Below are 19,824 nucleotides of genomic sequence, written 5' to 3'. Positions count from 1 at the left end.
TCCCTCCCTATCCTAACCATCCCTAGATAGGGACCTCTCCCTCTCGTGTGCATGGCACTGAGATGCAGGGATGCAGGCCTAAGCTGCAGGAGCCTTCCAGACAAGATGCTAACACCAACAGCTACACAAGGAAGGCACAGGTCTCAGAGAAGACACTGAACGAGGAGCTCGAAATCCCAGGGGGTTGGCAGACATGGCCCAAAGTTCAAGGATGGGGTCCAGGCCAGCTGCTGAGTGGACGGTGAGATGCAGCAAGGTGTGGAGGGCTTGTTGGAAAAACAGCAGCTCCGAAAGACAAATGTGACAGGTAGGGAATTCATGCTGAGAGCAATTAGACTCAGAGCACAGCCCGGAAACACTGATTTTTGAGGGCATAACAGAGAAAAAGACATCCAGGGGAGGGCAGAGGAGAGGAGGTGGGAAGAGAAAAACAAAGAGGACAGGAGTGAGTGGCAGGGGTGAGGTGAGCCAGGAATAGGTGCCAGTTCTACCCTTGCAGCCCAGGCCCCAGCAAGGTCCAGCCCACCTCTCTCACCTCTTGACGTTGCTGTGGATGATCTCCAGACCATGCAGGTACTCGACGGCACAGAGCAGCCCTGAGCAGATGCTGACACGCTGGGGCCAGGGGAGGGGGTCGGAGCCACCCTAAGAGAAAGAAAAACAGGACAAACAGTCACAATGTACCTTTCTAAGTCTTGATGGTGGCCGGGCGCAGGGGCTCACACCTGTAATCCCAGCACTTTGGGAGGCCGAGGCGGGCGGATCACGAGGTCAGGAGATTGAGACCATCCTGGCTAACACAGTAAAACCCCATCTCTACTAAAAATACAAAAAATTATCTGGGCATGGTGGCGGGTGCCTGTAGTCCGAACTACTTGGGAGGCTGAGGCAGGAGAATGACGTGAATCCAGGAGGCGGAGCTTGCAGTGAGCCGAGATTGTGCCACTGTACTCCAGCCTGGCAACAAAGCGAGACTCTGTCTCAAAAAAAAAAAAACAAAGTCCTGGTGGCAGGGTCCCCGGCTCCTGACCCTCCTCCTGCCCTTCATGTCCTCTGCCAGAGGGCTCAGCATGATACTGCGAGTTTTTCATTGTTTTTGTTTGTTTGTTTGCTTGTTTTGAGACAGGGTGTTGCTCTGTCACCCAGACTGGAATGCAGCATCATAGCTCACTGTAGCCTTGAAATCCCAGGTTCAAGTGACTCTCCCGCCTCAGACTCCCAAGTAGCTGGGATCACAGGCACGTGCCACCACTCCCAGCTAATTTTTGTATTTTTCGTGAATACAGGAAATGTGGCCATGTTGGCCACGCTGGTCTCGAATTCCTGGGCTCAAGTGATCCACCCACCTCGCTCTCCCAAAGTGCTGAGATTACAGGCATGAGCCATGTGCCTCACCCTATACTATGGGTTTTGACATCCGACAGATCTAGAGGTAACTCCCAGTTCAGACAAGCACTAGCTATGTAATTTTGGAAAAAGACACTTAATGTCTCTGAGCTTCAGTTTCCTTGGGTATAAAATGGAAATGTTAATCCCTATGTTTTAGGGTTGCTGTAAGGATTCAAGGAAATATATGGTATGCCCCTAGCATAGCACCTGCCACACAGTAGGTGCTCAATCAGCGGTTATTTTCATCATGTCTATTATAGTGGCTGCTCTGGAATTTCTCTCGGAAAGAGGCTGGTTGGGAGAAGAGCTAGGGAGCTTGTGTGTGAGAGCCAAGCACCTGGGCCTTACGCTGATTTTATCTGTATTAGGGGAAACTTCACCAGGGCTAACGCTCATTTGCTCCCACTGTTGTTCTAAGACTGACTCTCCCAGGCTAAATCATCACTTTTTTTTTTTTTTTTTTTTTTGAGACAGAGTCTCACTTTGTCACCCAGGCTGGAGTGCAGTGGCACAATCTCAGCTCATTGCAACCTCTGCCTCCCGGGTTCAAGTGATTCTCCTGTCTCAGCCTCCTGAGTAGCTGGTACCACAGGCACATGCCACTATGCCTGACTAATTCTTATATTTTTAGTAGAGACAGGGTTTCACCATATTGGTCAGGCTGGTCTCAAACTTCTGACCTCAAGTGATCCACCTGCCTCAGCTTCCCAAAGTGCTGGGATTACAAGAGTGAGCCACTGTGCCCAGCCTCATCACTTATTTTGGAAGCCCTGGAGCAGGACCCACATCCACTAAGAACTGGCCTGGACAACCCCTGCTAATTTCTTCTAAAAAACTCTGAAACCTAGAGCCAGACAAACCCAATGTAAGCTCTGGCCTGACACTTGTCTCCTATGTTCCTTTGGGCAACTCACTTTGTCTCTATGTGTCAGAGATTCCTCTTTTGAAAAATGGGAGAAGAAAGTGCTTTGGCTGTGGCACGGCCTGGAGGAGATGACCTGTGTAAAACCCTTATCAAAGCAACCTGCACACAGTGAGTGCCCAGAAAAGCTAATGATCATTAGTATGCCATGAATAACTGCTTTGTCTGGTCTCTGCCATGGGAAGCAATAATTCTGTTATGGAATAACTCTTTCCCCTCTATTTGAGGATACGATAAGCAGAGGCCTGTTTTTTTTTTTGTTTGTTTTTTTTTTTTTTTTTTGAGACGGAGTCTGGCTCTGTCACCCAGGCTGGAGTGCAGTGGCGCGATCTCGGCTCACTGCAAGCTCCGCCTCCCGGGTTTCCGCCATTCTCCTGCCTCAGCCTCCCAAGTAGCTGGGACTACAGGCGCCCGCCACCTCGCCCGGCTAGTTTTTTGTATTTTTTAGTAGAGACGGGGTTTCACCGTGTTAGCCAGGATGGTCTCGATCTCCTGACCTCGTGATCCGCCCGTCTCAGCCTCCCAAAGTGCTGGGATTACAGGCTTGAGCCACCGCGCCCAGCCAGCAGAGGCCTGTTTTAAAACACTGTAATTTTTATTAAGGATTACCTTCACATGATGTAATACTCTAATAGTAAGTTTGCTTCTTATTCTGGGCCCCAATCACCTAGTTCTCCTCCCTAGCAGTAGCCAGTGAACCAGCTTCTTGTGTATCTTTCCAGAGATATTCCATAAACACACAAGCAAATAGGTATATATTAGAAGAACATTTTATAACAAAAATTCACCTCTACTTTTCCATACTCTTTACCTCTTAATTCTTTTTCTTGTCCTACTGCATTGGCTAACACCTCCGGAACCACAATGAACGAAGTTCGTTCTGTGAGATACTTTTGTCATGCTCTTGATTTGAATGAAATGCCTCTCATCAAATTTTTTTATAGATATTTTCCTGAAGATGTTTAATCAGATCTTTTTGTGCTTTTTCTTTTTCATATTTTGTCATCCTCATTCAGGAGCCATGCTGATCTTCTCTGTATCATTCCAATTTTGGTACCCATGCTGCCAAAGTGAGCACTTAACCAGATTTTATGTATCCTGGCCCCACTTCTCTCCTTGAAGTCTCCCTGGTCTCACCTAGATGGCCCCTCTCCCCTCTGAATTTCTGTAAGTCCTTAACCCTTGACCCCACGGTGGGGTGCAGCCTGGTCCCATTCTCTGACCATGACCCAGTCCCTTACCTGACCCTGCAGTCTGTCCTGTAGGGAACCATTTGCCATGTAGGGGTAGATGAAGCTGTGAAACTGTCTTGCAGCACAGAAGCCCAGCACAGGTAAGACATTGGGGTGGCAGCATCTGGAATCGGGCATCAGTGCAGGGGTGAGGAGTCAGACGGAAAGAATGATCTACTTCCTCATGTCCCACCCCTCTTCTGCCCTCTCCTCCTCCAACGCCACCAGTAACCTCCCAGGTTACTGGTGCCACATGCTCTGACCCCTAAGGGCCTGGCCCAAGTGGAAAGATGAAAACTACTTGCCTTCAAGGAGTGTGGCAGTCCTCACCCTGCTTTACTGCTCTGCAGCACATGACACCTCAACTGCCCCATCTCCAGAAACAGAGACTGAGAGTTTAAGGGACTTGCCCAAGGTCAGAAACTAGCAAGCAGTAAAGCCAGGACCAGATCCCACATCTGCCTGACTCTAGGACTGGGGTTCTTTCCTGAAATCCTCTTCTGCTGGTTCTCAGTCACCATTCCCTCCTGACTCTCCTCCTACGTCTCTCACCACCCTGTCCTGGCCCTTTTCACTAAGACCCCCCTCCTTTGCCTTCCTCTTTCTGCCAGCTGGACTCCTTATCTTGTTTAGCATGTTGCTCCTCCAAGAACCTCCCATTGCTATAGGGAACATTCCCAAATCTCTTATCGCCAGCACCATCCTAAGCTCCAGACCTGAACGTCAGCTTGCATCCTGATGCTCAGGTCAACATCATCCTAGCCTCAACAAGTCCCAAACCTGTTTTTTCACCCATATTTATTATCCCAGAAAGGCACATCACCACCCACCCAGTTTCCTAGAAACCTTCTTATCTCCCATATCAAATCAGTCACCATTCACTGCCACAAATAACTTTTAAAATGTCCCTTCATTCCCCTCTCCTCTGCCTTGGGTCACTTGGATTGGGTTAGGCTCTGATTCAACCTCCCAAGACCATTGTAAATGGCCTCCTGCCGTATCTCTCCACCCTTCTCTGCTTCCCGCAAGCCAACCTATTACTCGCTTTTGCGTACTCATTAGAGTTATTTACATGTCTCCCCACTGGACCATAAACTTTCCCAAGGCAGGGGCTCTGTATGCTTCTGGCCTACACTCCCTAGAGCCTAGAAAAGGGCTTGGCTACTCACATTTTCTAAATCGATGAATGAAGGAGTGACTGCCGACTCCGTGAAAGCACTAAGCCAAAGTGGAAAGGGAATCATACTTCTAGTTTTTATTAGATGTGTGTGTGTGTATCTATGTGTGTGTGTGTATGTACACATATGAGTATTCATATACATGTATGTATAGAGAAAGTATTAAAGAAAACATATCGAAATATGGGCCCGGCACAATGGCTCACATCTAAAATCCCAACACTTCAGAGGCCAAAGCAGGAGGATCACTTGAGCCAGGGAGTTCAAAACCAGCCTGGGCAACATAGCGAGATCCTGTCTCTACAAAAAAAGTTTTAACAATTAAAAAAGGAAATATATCAAAATATTAAAACAGTAGTGCTTATCTATAGGTGCTGTGAAAAATAGTTTCTGTTTTCTTATTTATAATTTTCTTTATGTTTAAATTTTTACTATTTAAATAATTAATTAATTTAAAAAAAATTTTTTTTTGAGACAGAGTCTCACTCTGTTGCCCAGGCTGGAGTGCAGTAGTGCAATCTGGGATCACTGCAACCTTCAAACCTCCACTTCCTGGGCTCAAGTGATTCTCATTCCTCAGCCTCCTGAGTAGCTGGGACTACAGGTGCGTGCCTACACGCCAGGCTGATGTTTGTATGATAGACATGAGGTTTTGCCATGTTGGCCAGGCTGGTCTCAAACTGACCTCAACTGATCTGCCCACCTCGGCCTCCCAAAGTGCTGGCATTACAGGTGTGAGCCACCATGCCCGGCCTTTATTTATTTTTGAGACAGAGACTCACTTTGTTGCCCAGGCTGGAATGTAGTGTCGTAATCTCGTCTCACTGTAACTCTGCCTCCTGGGCTCAAGTGATCCTCCCACCTCAGCCTCCCGAGTAGCTGGGACTGCAGGCATGCACCACCACACCCAGCTAATTTTTGTATTTTTTGTAGAGATGGGGTTTTGCCATGTTGCCCAGGCTGATCTCGAACTCCTGGGCTTAAGTGACCCACTCACCTCAGCCTCCCAAAGTGCTGGTATTATAGGTGTGAGCCACCATGCCCAGCCAAAAAAATATTTTTATATATATTTTTTTTTCAGTTGAGACAGGGTATAGCTATGTTGCCCAAGCTGGTCTCAAACTCCTTGGCTCAAGCAATCCTCTTGCCTCGGCATCAAAGTTCTGGGATTACAGGTATGAACCACCATACCTGGTCAATTTTCTTTTTTTTTTTTTTTTTTTTTTTTTTATTTTTTTCCAAGACTGAGTCTTGTTCTGTCACCCAGGCTGGAGTGCAGTGGTGCAATCTCAGCTCACTGCAACTTCCACCTCCCAGGTTCAAGCAATTCTCCTGCCTCAGCCTCCCAAGTAGCTGGGATAACAGGTGTCCACCACCACACCCAGCTAAGTTTTTTTTTTTTTTTTTGAGACGGAGTCTCACGCTGTTGCCCAGGCTGGAGTGCAATGGCGCGATCTCGGCTCACTGCAAGCTCCGCCTCCTGGGTTCACGCCATTCTCCTGCCTCAGCCTCCTGAGTAGCTAGGACTACAGGCGCCCGCCACCGCGCCTGGCTAATTTTTTGTATTTTTAGTAGAGACGGGGTTTCACTGTGGTCTCGATCTCCTGACCTTGTGATCCGCCCGCCTCGGCCTCCCAAAGTGCTGGGATTACAGGCTTGAGCCACCGCACCCGGCGTTTTTTTGTATTTTTTAGTAGAGACAGGGTTTCACCGTGTTAGCCAGGATGGTCTCGATCTCCTGACCTAGTGATCTGCCCGTCTCGGCCTCCCAAAGTGCTGGGATTACAGGCTTGAGCCACCGCGCCCGGCCAATTTTCTTTTTTTTTTTTTTTAATTTTATTTATTTATTTATTTTTTGAGATGGAGTTTCGCTCTTGTTGCCCAGGCTGGAGTGCAATGGCGTGATCTCGGCTCACCACAACCTCCGCCTTCCAGGTCCAGGTTCAAGCAATTCTCCTGTCTCGGCCTCCCTAGTAGCTGGGATTACAGACGCCCACCACCACGCCCGGCTAATTTTGTACTTTTGGTAGAGACAGGGTTTCTCCATGTTGGTCAGGCTGGTCTCGAACTCCTGACCTCAGGTGATCCGCCTGCCTCAGCCTCCCAAAGTGCTGTGATTACAGGCATGAGCCACTGCGCCCGGCTAATTTTCTTTATTTTTTAACACTGGTTCCAGAATGAACAGATACTCAATTTTCTTTATTTCTTAAAATACCCTACAATATAAGGCACAAGTGTTTCAGATGAAAAATAATTTTTTTAAAAAAAAAGCACACACATGGCTGGGCACAGTGGCTCACACCTACAATCCCAGCATTTTGGGAGGTCGAGGCAGGAGGATCATTTGAGCTCACCAGCCTGGTCAACATAGCAAGACCCCATCTCTACAAAAAAAAAAAGAAAAAGAAAAAGAAAAAAATGAACTGGGTGCACACCTATAGTCCCAGCTTCTCAGAGGCTGAGGTGGGAGGATCACAAGCCCAGGAGTTCAAAGCTGCAGTGATCTACGATCATTCCAAGGCCATTCTAGCCTAGGCAATAGAGCAAGACCCTATCTCTTAAAAAAGAAAAATAAAGCCTGGCACGGTGGTTCACACTTGTAATCCCAGCACTTTAGGAGACCAGAGAGGAAAGATCACTTGAGATCAGAAGTTTGAGACCATCCTGGCCAACATGGCGAAACCCCGTCTCTACTAAAAATACAAAAATTAGCCGGGCGTGGTGGTGCACGCCTATAATCTCAGCTACTCGGGAGGTTAAGGCTCGAGAGTCACCTGAACCTGGTAGCAGAGGTTGCAGTGAGCCGAGATCACACCACTGCACTCCAGCCTGGGAGACAGAGAAAGACTCTGTCTCAAAAAAATAAATAAATAAATAAAAAATAAAGAAAGAAAGAAAAAAAAAGGAGAGAAGCAGATTTATTCCCATGTGGAAGGAAGGAGTTGGAGTAAGCCAAGGTTCCTTTATAATTCTAATCTAGACATGGAATTGCTACACAGGAGAAGAATGGACTCTGGAGCCAAACCAGGTAGATCCAAATCCTGGCTCTGCCGCTCATTAGCTGTGTGACCTTGGATGAGACATTTAACCCCTCTGTGCCTCAATTTACCCATCTGTAAAATAATGTGATAATAGCAGCTACATTTATAGGGTTCTTGTAAGGACTAAATGACATGCCTGGCACACAGGAAGCACTATATAAAGGTTAGCCATCATCATTATTAAACACAGGATTTTCCAAAGGGGAGGCTTACCTAAGACAAATCTGCAGCTCTGCCTGGAAGAATCTTTCAATTGATCCTGGACTTGAACAGGCTGTCTGCGGAGAAAGAAATCAGAGCGTGAAGATCCCGCCCCACCCCTGCAGCCTCCACCCCAACTAGAAACCAAGAAGCACTCACCTCTCTGAGCTTCTTGAAGACGAATGGCGTCCCGTGCCTGTGCCCTCGGTAGACATCAGCAAAGGTCCCCTGGCTGATTTTGTGGTTTTGATTGAAGTCATCAGTTGCCTGGACCACATCTGCCTCACTCCAGAAAAGGCTGTCTCCAGCCAAGCTCAAAAGTTTTTCCTGCTTAGGAATGGAGGTGCTGTAGTCCTGGACACCCAGAGAGAAGAGATGGAGATTACTATGGAATCTCGTTTCCTCTGCTACCTCAAGGGACCTTGGAACAACAGAGCTGAAGGGGTGGAGGGGATCATCTTATCCAACGGAAACTGTAAAAAGGACATGGAGAGACCCAAGCTCAAATCCCAGCTCCATCTGTATCTTGCTCTGTGACCTTGGGTGAGCTACTTAACCTCTCTGAGCCTCAATTTTTTCCATCAGCAAAAATGAAGGTAACAGTAGTACCCTGAAGAGTAATTTTGAAGACTAAGATGTGAGTATTCCTGGCACATGGTTGATGTTTCCTTTAATTCAGTTTACAAAAGTGAGCACTGAGGAAATAAAACAGCTGAAGTGAGGTCACACAGCTGGTCAGCGGCCGAGCTCAGCACCCTTGGTCCAATACACAGCATGGATAATGGGGTTCCAGACTCCTGGGAAGTGGGATACAGGTTCCTATAACCAAACCAGGGGTGTCCAATTGTTGGTTTGCCTAGACCATGCTGGAAGAATTGTCCTGGGCCACACATAAAATACGCTAATACTAATGATAGCTGATGAGCTTTAAAAAAAAAATTGCAAAAAAAACTCATAATGTTTTAAGAAACTTTACGAATTTGTGTTGGGCCACCTTCAAAGCCATCCTGGGCTGCACACGACCCATGGGCAAGCAAGACAAGCCTGCTCCAAACAGAATTCCAGAGACTGCATGTGTACATAAGCCTATAAAGAGAAGTTCTGCTTCCCTTTTTAATAACTTCTCTCTTTAAAACAGATGTACGGAAATTTAAAAAAAAAATTTTTTTTTGAGACAGAGTCTTGCACTGTCGCTCAGGCTAGAGTGCAGTGGTGCAACCTCGGCTCACTGCAAGCTCCGCCTCCGGGGTTCAAGCCATTCTCCTGCCTCAGCCTCCCGAGTAGCTGGGACTACAGGTGCCCGCCACCACGTCCGGCTAATTTTTTCTATTTTTTCTAGTAGAGATGGGGTTTCACCATCTTAGCCAGGATGGTCTCCATCTCCTGACCTCGTTATCCGCCCAACTCCACCTCCCAAAGTGCTGGGATTACAGGCACGAGCCACCGTGCCCGGCCTAAATTTAAATTTTTTAAAGTTGCATATGCTCTTAACAGTTTTTGAAAATTAGTATCCATAACCCCATTATCCATTTAACTGCTATTAAAGTTGGTGTATTTCCAGCCTATTAGATATATTAGGATTTATTTAACAAAACTGGTATCACGCCACACACATAGTTTTGATTTCTTTTTGAGACAGGGTCTCACTTTGACACCAAGGCTGGAGTGCAGTGACATGATGTCAGCTCACCGCAGCCTCAACTTCCCAGGCTCAAGGAATCCTTTCATCTCAGCGCCCCCAGGTAGCTGGGACTACAGGTGTGTGCCACCACACCTGGCTAATTTTTTAACTTTTTGTAGAGTCCAGGCACAGTGGTTCACGCTTGTAATCTCGCCATTGTGGGAGGCAAAGGCAGGCAGATCATCTGAGTTCAAGACCAGCCTGGGCAACATGGTGAAACCCTGTTCTCTATTAAAAATACAAGAATTAGCCAGGCATGGTGGCACACACCTATAATCCCAGATACTCGGGAGGCTGAAGCAGGAGAATCGCTTAAACTGGGGAACCAGAGGTTTCAGTGAGCCGAGACAGCCTGGGCAACAGAGGGAGACTGTCTCAAAATAACTTTTTGGCCGGGCACGGTGGCTCATGCCTGTAATCCCAGCACTTTGGGATGCTGAGGTGGGCGAATCACATGAGGCCAGGAGTTCACGACCAGCCTGGCCAACATGGCAAAACCCTGTCTCCACTAAAAATACAAAAAAATTAGCCAAACATGCTGGCATGTGCATGTAATCCCAGCTACTCGGGAGGCTGAGGCAGGAGAATAGCTTGAACCTGGGAGGCAGAGGTTGCAGTGACCAAGATCATGCCACTGCACTCCAGCTTGGGTGACAAAGTAAGATTCCTCAAAAAAAAAAAAAAAAAAAAAAAAAAAAAAAAAAAACTTTTTTGTAGAGACAGGATCTCACACTGTTGCCCAGGTTGGTCTCAAACTCCTGGGCTCAAGTGATCCTCCCATCCCAACCTCCCAAACCTCCCAAAGTGTTGGTATTATCCTTCACAGAAGACTGATCTATTTATTAATTTAGAGATGGGGCCTCCCTATGTTGCCTAGGCTGGTCTCCAACTCCTTGGCTCAAATGATCCTCCCACCTCAGCCTCCCGAGTAGCCAGGACTACAGGCATGTGACACCACACCTGGGACATGGAAGAGCTTCATTAACCACACTCATGCAAAGCTGGCTTCTCCCCCAGGCACTGGATGCAAAGGGTCTCAGACTCACAACACTTTTAGGAGCCATCAAAACATTTTAATTTATTTTAAAATCAGAAAAAAATAAATGAACTTTTAGAGTCAAAGAAATGTCCTCATTTTTAATCCAGCTTGGATTTTATTTATCTTTATACCAATATGGTCATAATTTTTTTTTTTTTTTTTTTTTTGAGACAAGGTCTCACTCTGTCACCTAGGGTAGAGTGTGGTGGGAGGATCATGGCTCACTGCAACTTCTGCCTCCTGGGCTGAAGCCATCCTCCCGCCTCAGCCTCCCAAGTGGCTGGGACCACAGATCAAAAATAAAATAAAATAATGGCTAGGTGTGGTGGCTCACATCTGTAATCCAAGCACTTTGGGAGGCTGAGGCGGGTGGATCACCTGAGGTCAGGAGTTCGAGACCAGCCTGGCCAACATGGTGAGACCCCCTTCTCTACTAAAAATACAAAAAATTAAAATACAAAAAATTAGCTGAGCGTGGTGACATGCACCTGTAATCCCAGCTACTTGGGAGGCTGAGGCAGGAGAATCACTTGAACCCGGGAAGTGGAGGTTGCAGTGACCCGAGATCGTGCCACTGCACTCCAGCCTGGGTGGCACAGTGAGACTCCGTCTCAAAAATAATAATAAATTAAAAAACAAGAAGTGTACTCACTGAAGTGCCCTCCCTCCCTCTCCCCACCTATTATTGACCTCCTCTACTTACAGTCTTAGAAGCTTGGGGTAATTTGATGGCAATTTCCCTTCTCCTCCCCACCCTTAAATTGGTCTTAAGGGGTAGAGAAATTGCATTTTAGAGAGGGAACTACATGCTGGGAGACATGGCTTGGGGGCTGCAGCCGAGGGGTGGATTTACCTTTGAATCAGAAGAAGTGGGGAGGTTGGTTCTCAAGGAATGAGGGGCATCTTCTTCAGGAGGCTGGAGAAAGGCCTGTTGGTGGGCTCTGGCTGGAGAGGACCCTGGAAAGGAGGGATTGCGGGTCAGGATGCAGCCTGGGGGAGGAAGACAGGAGGGATCCTGGTCTAGTCCTCCAACCATGCCAGTCTCCTGTTCACTCCCCAAACGCTTGTTGCTGCCACTTCCTGACACCCACCATGTGCTGGCCAACACACTCCTCAAGCATCACCTCAGGATAAGCCTCTGACTCCCCTACGACCTGGGGCCTATTTATCATCCCAGTTGACAAGTGGAGACACAAAGGCACCGGAGGTAGATGCAGTGCTCAGGACCACCCAGCCAGTAGACGGTAGAGCCAAAATTCAGACAGAAATCTGTTTGACTTATAGGCCCTGCACTATCTCACCTCCTACTCAAAGAGCAGAAAAAGACACAGAGGTGAACTAGCTACTGAGCCTGGCTTCCAGAAACCTCCACCGTGGCAGGGATGCAATAACCGTCCTCCGAGGATATATCCCATGGGAAAGCGAGGTCAGAGGGAGGAGACACCATAACAGGCTGGGAGATGAGGAGGATTCACAGAGGAAGAAGGGGCACTTGACCTGGGCTTGAAAGATGAAGAAACGTTTTCAATAAGCAGATATGGGGCAGTGGAACCAGCCCATGCAGAGGTGGGGCAGTAGAAGGGCCCGGGGCTGTAGTAAGTTAACATCTAGGTATACAAATTAGGAAACATCATGCCAGGCACTGTTCTAAATACTTCACATCTGTAATCCCAGCACTTTGGGAGGCTGAGGCAGGAGGATTGCTTCAGCCCAGGAGTTTGAGATCAGCTTGGGCAACATGACAAGATCCCGTTTCTACAAAAGATTTTTTTTCTTTTTTTTTTTTTTTTTGAGACGGATTCTTGCCCTGTCACCCAGGCTGGAGTGCAGTGGTGCGATCTCGGCTCACTGCAAGCTCCGCCTCCCGGGTTCATGCCATTCTCCTGCCTCAGCCTCCCGAGTAGCTGGGACTACAGGTGCCCGCCACCACGCCTGGTTAATTTTTTGTATTTTTAGTGGAGACGGGGTTTCACTGTGTTAGCCAGGATGGTCTCAATCTCCTGACCTCGTGATCCACCCGTCTCGGCCTCCCAAAGTGCTGGGATTACAGGCGTGAGCCACCGCACCTGGCCCTACAAAAAATTTTTTTAAAATAGCCAGGTATGGTGGTGTATACCTGTGGTCCTTGCTACTTGGGAGGCTGAGGATCACTTGCGCCCAAGAGGTCAAGGCTATAGTGAGCCATGATCACACCACTGCACTCCAGCCTAGGAGACAGAATGAGACCCTGTCTCAAAAAAAAAATCCTTTCAGTGCATTAACTCATCTAATCCTCATGCCAATCAGGAGATAAGGTACCACTGCACCATTTTCATTGCCTCTTTGCAGATGGTGAAATGAGGCATGGAGAGGTTAAGTAACTTTTCCAAGTGCACACAGTCAGTGGTTCCAGCGTCTATGCTCTTTTTTTTTTTTTTTTTTTTTTAACAGGATCTCACTCTGTTACCCAGGCTGGAGTGCAGTAGCACTCTCTCAGCTCACTGCAACCTCCACCTCCTGGGTTCAAGCGATTCTCCTGCCTCAGCCTCCCAAGTAGCTGGGACTACAGGCATGTGCCATGATGCCAGCTAATTTTTGTATTTTTATTAGAGACAGGGTTTCACCATGTTGGCCAGGCTGGTCTTGATCCACTTGCCTCGGCCTCTCAAAGTGCTGGGATTATAGGTGTGAGCCACCACGTTTGGCTGCGCCTGTGCCCTTAATCCCTTAGTGAGTGAACAAGATTCACAAGACAGAAAGTTTGACAAGTAGTTTAGGGTCACTTAAACATGAGGTTAAAGAGGGTGAAATTTCTTCACTAGGCCCCACGTGAAGATTAATCTGAAGACTAATGAGGCCATCTGGTCGGGGGGTCTCCTGGGTGAGCAGAGGCACAGACTGTGGGTGAGGTAAGCCATGGTGGCTGGTCCACACAGAAGCAGGACTCGGCCAGAGGCCAGAGGCTTCAAACATCATCATCTGGAAATACCCAGGGAGCCCCATGGCAAGGACAGCTTCTGAGTAACTGGGGACCTGACCCTTCCAAAGGAACCTGGGCTTGACTCCAAGATTACTGGATAAATCTACCTGCTTCAGGTATTTGTGGCTTACAACATCAGGAAAGGAGTGATTCATCTGGAACTTTGGCTATTAAAAAATTTATTTTGGGCTGGGCACAGTGGCTCAGGCTTGTAATCCCAGCACTTTGGGAGGCTGAGGCAGGTGGATCACCTGAGGTTAGGAGTTCAAGACCAGCCTGGCCAACATGGTGAAACCCCATCTCTACAAAAATACAAAAATTAGCCTGGCATGATGGCAGGTGCCTGTAATCCCAGCTACTTGGGAGGCTAAGGCAGGAGAATTGCTTGAACCAGGGAGGCAGAGGTTGCCGTGAGCTGAGATGTGCCATTGCACTCCAGCCTGGGCGACAGAGCGAGACTCCGTCTCAAAAAAAAAAAAAAATTATTTTGGCTGGCACAGTGGCTCACACCTGTAATCCCAGTGCTTTGGAAGGCTGAGGCAGATGGATCACCTGAGGTCAGGAGTTCGAGACCAGTCTGGCCAACATGGTGAAACCCTGTCTCTACTAAAAATACAAAAATTAGTGGGGCATGGTGGCACGTGCCTATAGTCCCAGCTACTTGGGAGGCTGAGGCACAAGAATCACTTAAACCTGGGAGGCGGAGGTTGCAGTGAGCTGAGATCATACCACTGCACTCCAGCCTGGGCAACAGAGCGAGACTCAGTCTCAAAAAACAAAAAAACAAAAATTTATTTCACGAGATTTTTTTGTTGTTGTTTGTTTGTTTGTTTGTTTGTTTTTGAGACGGAGTCTCGCTCTGTCGCCCAGGCTGGAGCGCAGTGGCGCGATCTCGGCTCACTGCAAGCTCCGCCTCCCGGGTTCACGCCATTCTCCTGCCTCAGCCTCCCGAGTAGCTGGGACTACAGGCACCCACAACCGCGCCCGGCTAATTTTTTGTATTTTTAGTAGAGACGGGGTTTCACCGTGGTCTCGATCTCCTGACCTCGTGATCCGCCCGCCTCGGCCTCCCAAAGTGCTGGGATTACAGGCGTGAGCCACCGCGCCTGGCTTCACGAGATTAAAAATAGAATCGGGCTGGGCGCGGTGGTTCAAGCCTGTAATCCCAGCACTTTGGGAGGCTGAGACGGGCGGATCACGAGGTCAGGAGATCGAGACCATCCTGGCAAACACCGTGAAACCCCGTCTCTACTAAAAAATACAAAAAACTAGCCGGGCAAGGTGGCGGGTGCCTGTAGTCCCAGCTACTCGGGAGGCTGAGGCAGGAGAATGGCGTAAACCCGGGAGGCGGAGCTTGCAGTGAGCTGAGATCTGGCCACTGCACTCCAGCCTGGGCGACAGAGCGAGACTCCGTCTCAAAAAAAAATAAATAAAAAATAAAAAAAATAAAAATAAAAATAAAAATAGAATCAGCCCGGCTAAACAATTAACCCACACAGATAGCTGATAAAATGAAATCACCTGAGAAAAGGTCTGGAGCCTGTCAAGGGGCTGCCCTCAACCTCATTCCTGGGATCTTTGCCCTGCTGCTGTGTGAGTCTAGCAGCCAGAAGAATGCGAGCTGGAGATCCCCAGCTGCTGGGAGCTTGTCTGTCTGCGGGCCTGGCTGTGGCTGGCTCCAGTCAATCCCTGCATCTGCATCCCGACCATGCTTCCCAGGGGCTGTTCCCCAGGCACTGTGTGCAGAGGGTACACTAGGCAGACAGGACTGTGATGGCCAACAGACACCCTGGAGAGTCTGCCTTAGACCGAAGGCAGGACAGCAAGTGCCCACCCAGCCTTCCTCGGAAATGGCACACTGTGGTCCCACGGCTCTCCCAGCTTTGCCCGGCTCCCACTCCATTTTCTTGCAACTATTTGTCCTAATGAAACCCTATCTTGTTGATGAAATCCTATCCTGTCTTGGTGTCTGCCTCTCACTAAGGACCTGGACTAATGCAGGCCTCTGCTGGCCAGCACAGGGCCCCTGTCTTGCAGAAAGGCTGCTCTGTGATGGCCACCTTCACCCTTGCCCTGCCTTCTCTTGGCCTCAGCTCAGTACCCTTGGCCCGCATCCTTCAGACTGCAGTTATGTTTATCCAGTCTCCAAGTTTTTGGCCAAGTCTGTGCCACCTCACTATGAGTCACTTGACGGTTTTCTTTCAACCAACTTTAACTCCAGTGTTATATATTCAGCCTTGTATTAAACACTAATATCCATGACGTCCCTAGTTCTTCTACACATGATCTATATTTGTGCTAATACCCAGGTTCTGTGTACCACTGCGGGTGTGGGCCCCACACTCTGGGAACCACTGCTCCAGACTAACTTGAATTCCATCCTGCTGCCATGCCTGGTCACAGGGCAGGGCTCTCACTGCACAGAGGGTCCTTCTGTGCCCAGTGAGTCTGAGGTCAGACCTTGCCTCACACAAGTCATGAGTTTCCTATCTGACTTAATGCCTGGGGTTTGCTCAGGAGGCTCCCCCAGGCCTCTCCGTTTGGGGGAACCCCTGAGGCCTGCTCCTGCGACATATGAGGGCTACTAACTGGGTTTATTTATCCCTGTGGTCTTGGGGAAAATGAATGGACTCTGGTCTGGAAAATCAGACAGGACCCAGCAGCCATTACTCTCCATCTCTCCCTACCCAGCCCCCCACCAGCCATTACTCTCCATCTCTCCCTACCCAGCCCCCCACCAGCCATTACTCTCCATCTCTCCCTACCCAGCCCTCCCCTCCTCTGGGATCTAATCTGATGGGCTCCTCATGCCTGGGGTAGTTATCTGTGATAGGTTAAACTCACAACCACAATCTTTAAAGGCCCCCATTGTATGTCCAAGGGCAGAGAGAGGAGAATGAGAAGGAATTCTCCTGCCATCAAGGATACAAAAATCTCCCTGGATTCAATACAAAGTAATCAGAAGTTGGCCACGGGTGGATCATTACTGAAGCCAGCTGATGGGGACATGGAGGGTCATTATGCTCTTGGCTTTTGTATGTTTGTAATTTTTTCATATAAAAATGTTTTAAAATAATGGCTAAGGGAGGGGAGGGAGATGGGGCAGGAGAGTAGATGAACAAGATGGGATACTTGTTGGGTGATGGTGATGGATGGGGCTTGGGGGCTTCTACATAATCTTGTTTCCAAGAGTGAGGCACAGCTCATCTGACGCCAGATCAAGTGCCAGGACTTAGCTAAAAAACAAACCATTTCCCATGGAAATCCTTCCAGAAGCTTTCTTTTTCTTGCTTTTCTTTTTTGTTCTGTTTTGTTTGTTTTTGTTTTTGAGACGGAGTCTCTCTCTGTCACCCAGACTGGAGTGCAATGGCATGATCTCGGCTCACTGCAACCTCCGCTTCCTGGGTTCAAGCGATTCTCCTACCTCAGCCTCCCGAGTAGCTGGGATTACAAGCGCCTGAGACCATGCCCAGCTAATTTTTGTATTTTTAGTAGAGATGGGGTTTCGCCATGTTGGCCAGGCTGGTCTCAAACTCCTGACCTCAGGTGATCCGCCTGCCTTGGCCTTTTTGTTGCTTTTCTACTGAGGCTAATATGCCTGCTTTCTCAAGCAAAAGGCACCACCTCTGGTCCTGCCAAGCTGTGTCACTGCAGGTCCAAGAAGCGGCACTGTATCTGACATAGGGTCTTCTATGTCCTGCCCTGATGCTGGCAGCGGGTCTACCCCCAGCTGCCCCATCTCCTTTATTAGTATCAGACAGATTCGGCTCAAGCGCTGGCTCCAGCACTACTCAAGATCTGACCTCAGATGAACCGTGCCTCACTTCTCTGAGCTTTCTCAAATGTAAAAAGAGCAATAATGGTCTGCTCCTTGTCCAGGTAAAAAGAGCTGATGCTTATAAAGCACAAAGGTCAGGCTGTGACACATGCAGTACTTGGTATTTTACCAAGGCTGGTGAAACTATGTGTAGAGTAAGTAAACAGATTCTGACTGATAGCCCAGTGGCCTCTCCTACAGCTAAGGCTTTGTGACGGTTATTTCAGCTGCTCAAAACCCTTTTATCTGAATTCTAGCTTCGAGACTCCTTTGCTGAGGTGCTCATAGCCTGTCCATGGCTCCTCTGCTCATATATTTTCCTCCTCGGCCAGGCGCGGTGGCTAATGTCTGTAATCCCAGCACTTTGGGAGGCCGAGGCAGGTGGTCAAGAGATCAAGACCATCCTGGTCAACATGGTGAAACCTCGTCTCTACTAAAAATACAAAAAATTAGCTGGGCGTGGTGGCGCACAGCTGTAGTGCCAGCTACTCAGGAGGCTGAGGCAGAAGGACCACTTGAACCCAGGAGGCAGAGGTTGCAGTGAGCGGAGACTGCGCCACTGCACTCCGGCCTGGCGACAGAGTGAAACTCGGTCTCAAAAAACAAAACAAACAAACATATTTTCCTCCTCCATGTCTCTTCCCACTTCCTTCCCACCTACTGCAAGGGGGAGCCAGGGTATCACAGGGGTCAAGATGTGGGCCCAGTATCCGTCACTCCTACCAAAATCCTTCAAGATAATTGATCAGTTTGAACTCTGGGGCTCAGTGGAACCTTGGGGTTTTCCCAGAAGACACACTTTGGGTGATTTAATGACATGAATGATTTCTTATTTTCAATTTAGGCAAAGATATACAATCAACTTCCTGTCTCTGCCTGCAGATTGTAGTTATCATCTTGACCTGTCTGGGCACATTTGCTCCAAGTGCCATCAAGAAAGCAAATAGGGGCTGGGTGCAGTGGCTCACGCCTGTAATCCCAGCACTGGGAGGCCAAGGCGGGCGGATTGCTTGAGCCCATGAGTTCAAGACCAGCCTGTGCAACACAGCGAAACCCCATCTTTACAAAAAATACAAAAATTAGACATGGTGGTGCAGGCCTATAGTCCCAGTTGCTCAGGAGGCTGAGGCAGGAGGATCACTTGAACCGGGGAGGCAAAGGTTGCAGTGAGCTGAGATTGTGCCACTGCACTCTAGCCTGGGTGACAGAGATTCCATACCCCGCCAAAAAAAGAAAGAAAGCAAATAGGGCCCTGTGCAGTGGCTCATGCCTGTAATCCCAACACTTTGGGAGGCCAAGGTGGGAGAATCGCTTGATCCCAGGAGTTCGAGACCAGCCCGGGCAACATAATGAGACCCCGTCTTTACAAAAATAAAAAATTAGCCAGCTGTGGTGATGTACGTCTGTAGTCCCAGCTACTTGAGAGGCTGAGGTGGGAGGATTGCTTCAGCCAGGGAGGTTGAGGCTGCAGTGAGCTATGACTGTGCCACTGTGATCTAGCCTGGGCAACAAAGCAAGGCCTATTTCAAAAAAAAAAAAAAAAGGAAAGAAAGTAAACAGCAAAGGCTAACAGAGACATGTGATATTTATTTTATTTTTATTTTTATTTTTATTTTGAGACAGAGTCTCACTCTGTTGCCCAGGCTGGAGTGCGATGGCATGATCTCAGCTCACTGCAACCTCCGCCTCCTGGGTTTGAGCAATTCTCCTGCCTCAGCCTCCCAAGTAGGTGGGACTACAGGCGCGTGCCACCACGTCCAGCTAATTTTTTGTATTTTTAATAGAGATGGGGTTTCACCGTGTTAGCCAGGATGGTCTTGATCTCCTGACCTTGTGATCCACCCACCTCGGCCTCCCAAAGTGCTGGGATTACAGGCGTGAGCCACTGCGCCCAGCTGGCCTTGACGTTGATCTTTACAGTAACCTAGATAAGGAATATCAGAAGGAACTGCTATGCCTATTACCTCCTCCATCCTGACCAGCACGCCCCTACAATTTCCCTATTTTGTTATAATTTTCCCTTTGGTCAGGACCATTTCCCCTTATCTTTCATTGCTGATCAAAGATCTGCACTTAAATATATATATATATATATATTTAGCTACAGGAAATAATCCAGACTCCTTGGCCTAGAATTAACTTTCTAGATTCAACCTATCTAGAGTGTCTGGAATGTTCATAATCTCAGATAACATTTAATGAGCACCTCCATGGTGCAACACTCAGGTGCAGGATTTCTTACCACAACATGATGCAATAGGGTCTATTATTCTCCCCATTTTACAGAGGAGCAAACTGAGGTACAAAGGCTAAGTAATTCTTCTACAAAACAGCGGCACTGGGATTCAAATATGAGTCCATCTAA

General features: G+C 48.3%; 1 protein-coding gene and 1 non-coding gene across 10 annotated transcripts in view; both read right to left on the bottom strand.

Moving 5' to 3' along the window:
* IRAK2 (interleukin 1 receptor associated kinase 2) overlaps positions 1–19,824 on the bottom strand; it is an 82,947-nt gene that overhangs the window by 27,009 nt on the left and 36,114 nt on the right. For 4 of the 9 annotated variants that reach the window (XM_005547799.5, XM_074032962.1, XM_074032959.1 and 1 more), the window contains 5 exons: positions 11,537–11,640; positions 8,123–8,317; positions 7,976–8,040; positions 3,553–3,667; positions 536–645 (listed from right to left, as the gene is read on the bottom strand). In XM_005547799.5, the coding sequence (XP_005547856.3) occupies positions 536–645; positions 3,553–3,667; positions 7,976–8,040; positions 8,123–8,317; positions 11,537–11,640 (589 nt within the window). Of the gene's footprint in view, positions 1–535; positions 646–3,552; positions 3,668–7,975; positions 8,041–8,122; positions 8,318–11,536; positions 11,674–19,824 lie in introns of all 9 variants that reach the window. The other 5 variants (XM_065538981.2, XM_015446262.4, XM_074032958.1 and 2 more) reach the window with 3 other exon arrangements.
* On the bottom strand, positions 3,282–3,389 carry LOC123572004 (U6 spliceosomal RNA). The gene has a single exon (XR_006696358.2). It is a non-coding gene; the product is annotated as a U6 spliceosomal RNA (small nuclear RNA).

This window comes from Macaca fascicularis, chromosome 2 (assembly GCF_037993035.2).
Source record: "Macaca fascicularis isolate 582-1 chromosome 2, T2T-MFA8v1.1".
Classification (NCBI taxonomy): domain Eukaryota; kingdom Metazoa; phylum Chordata; class Mammalia; order Primates; family Cercopithecidae; genus Macaca; species Macaca fascicularis.
This window is presented reverse-complemented; position numbering and strand designations above follow the sequence as displayed.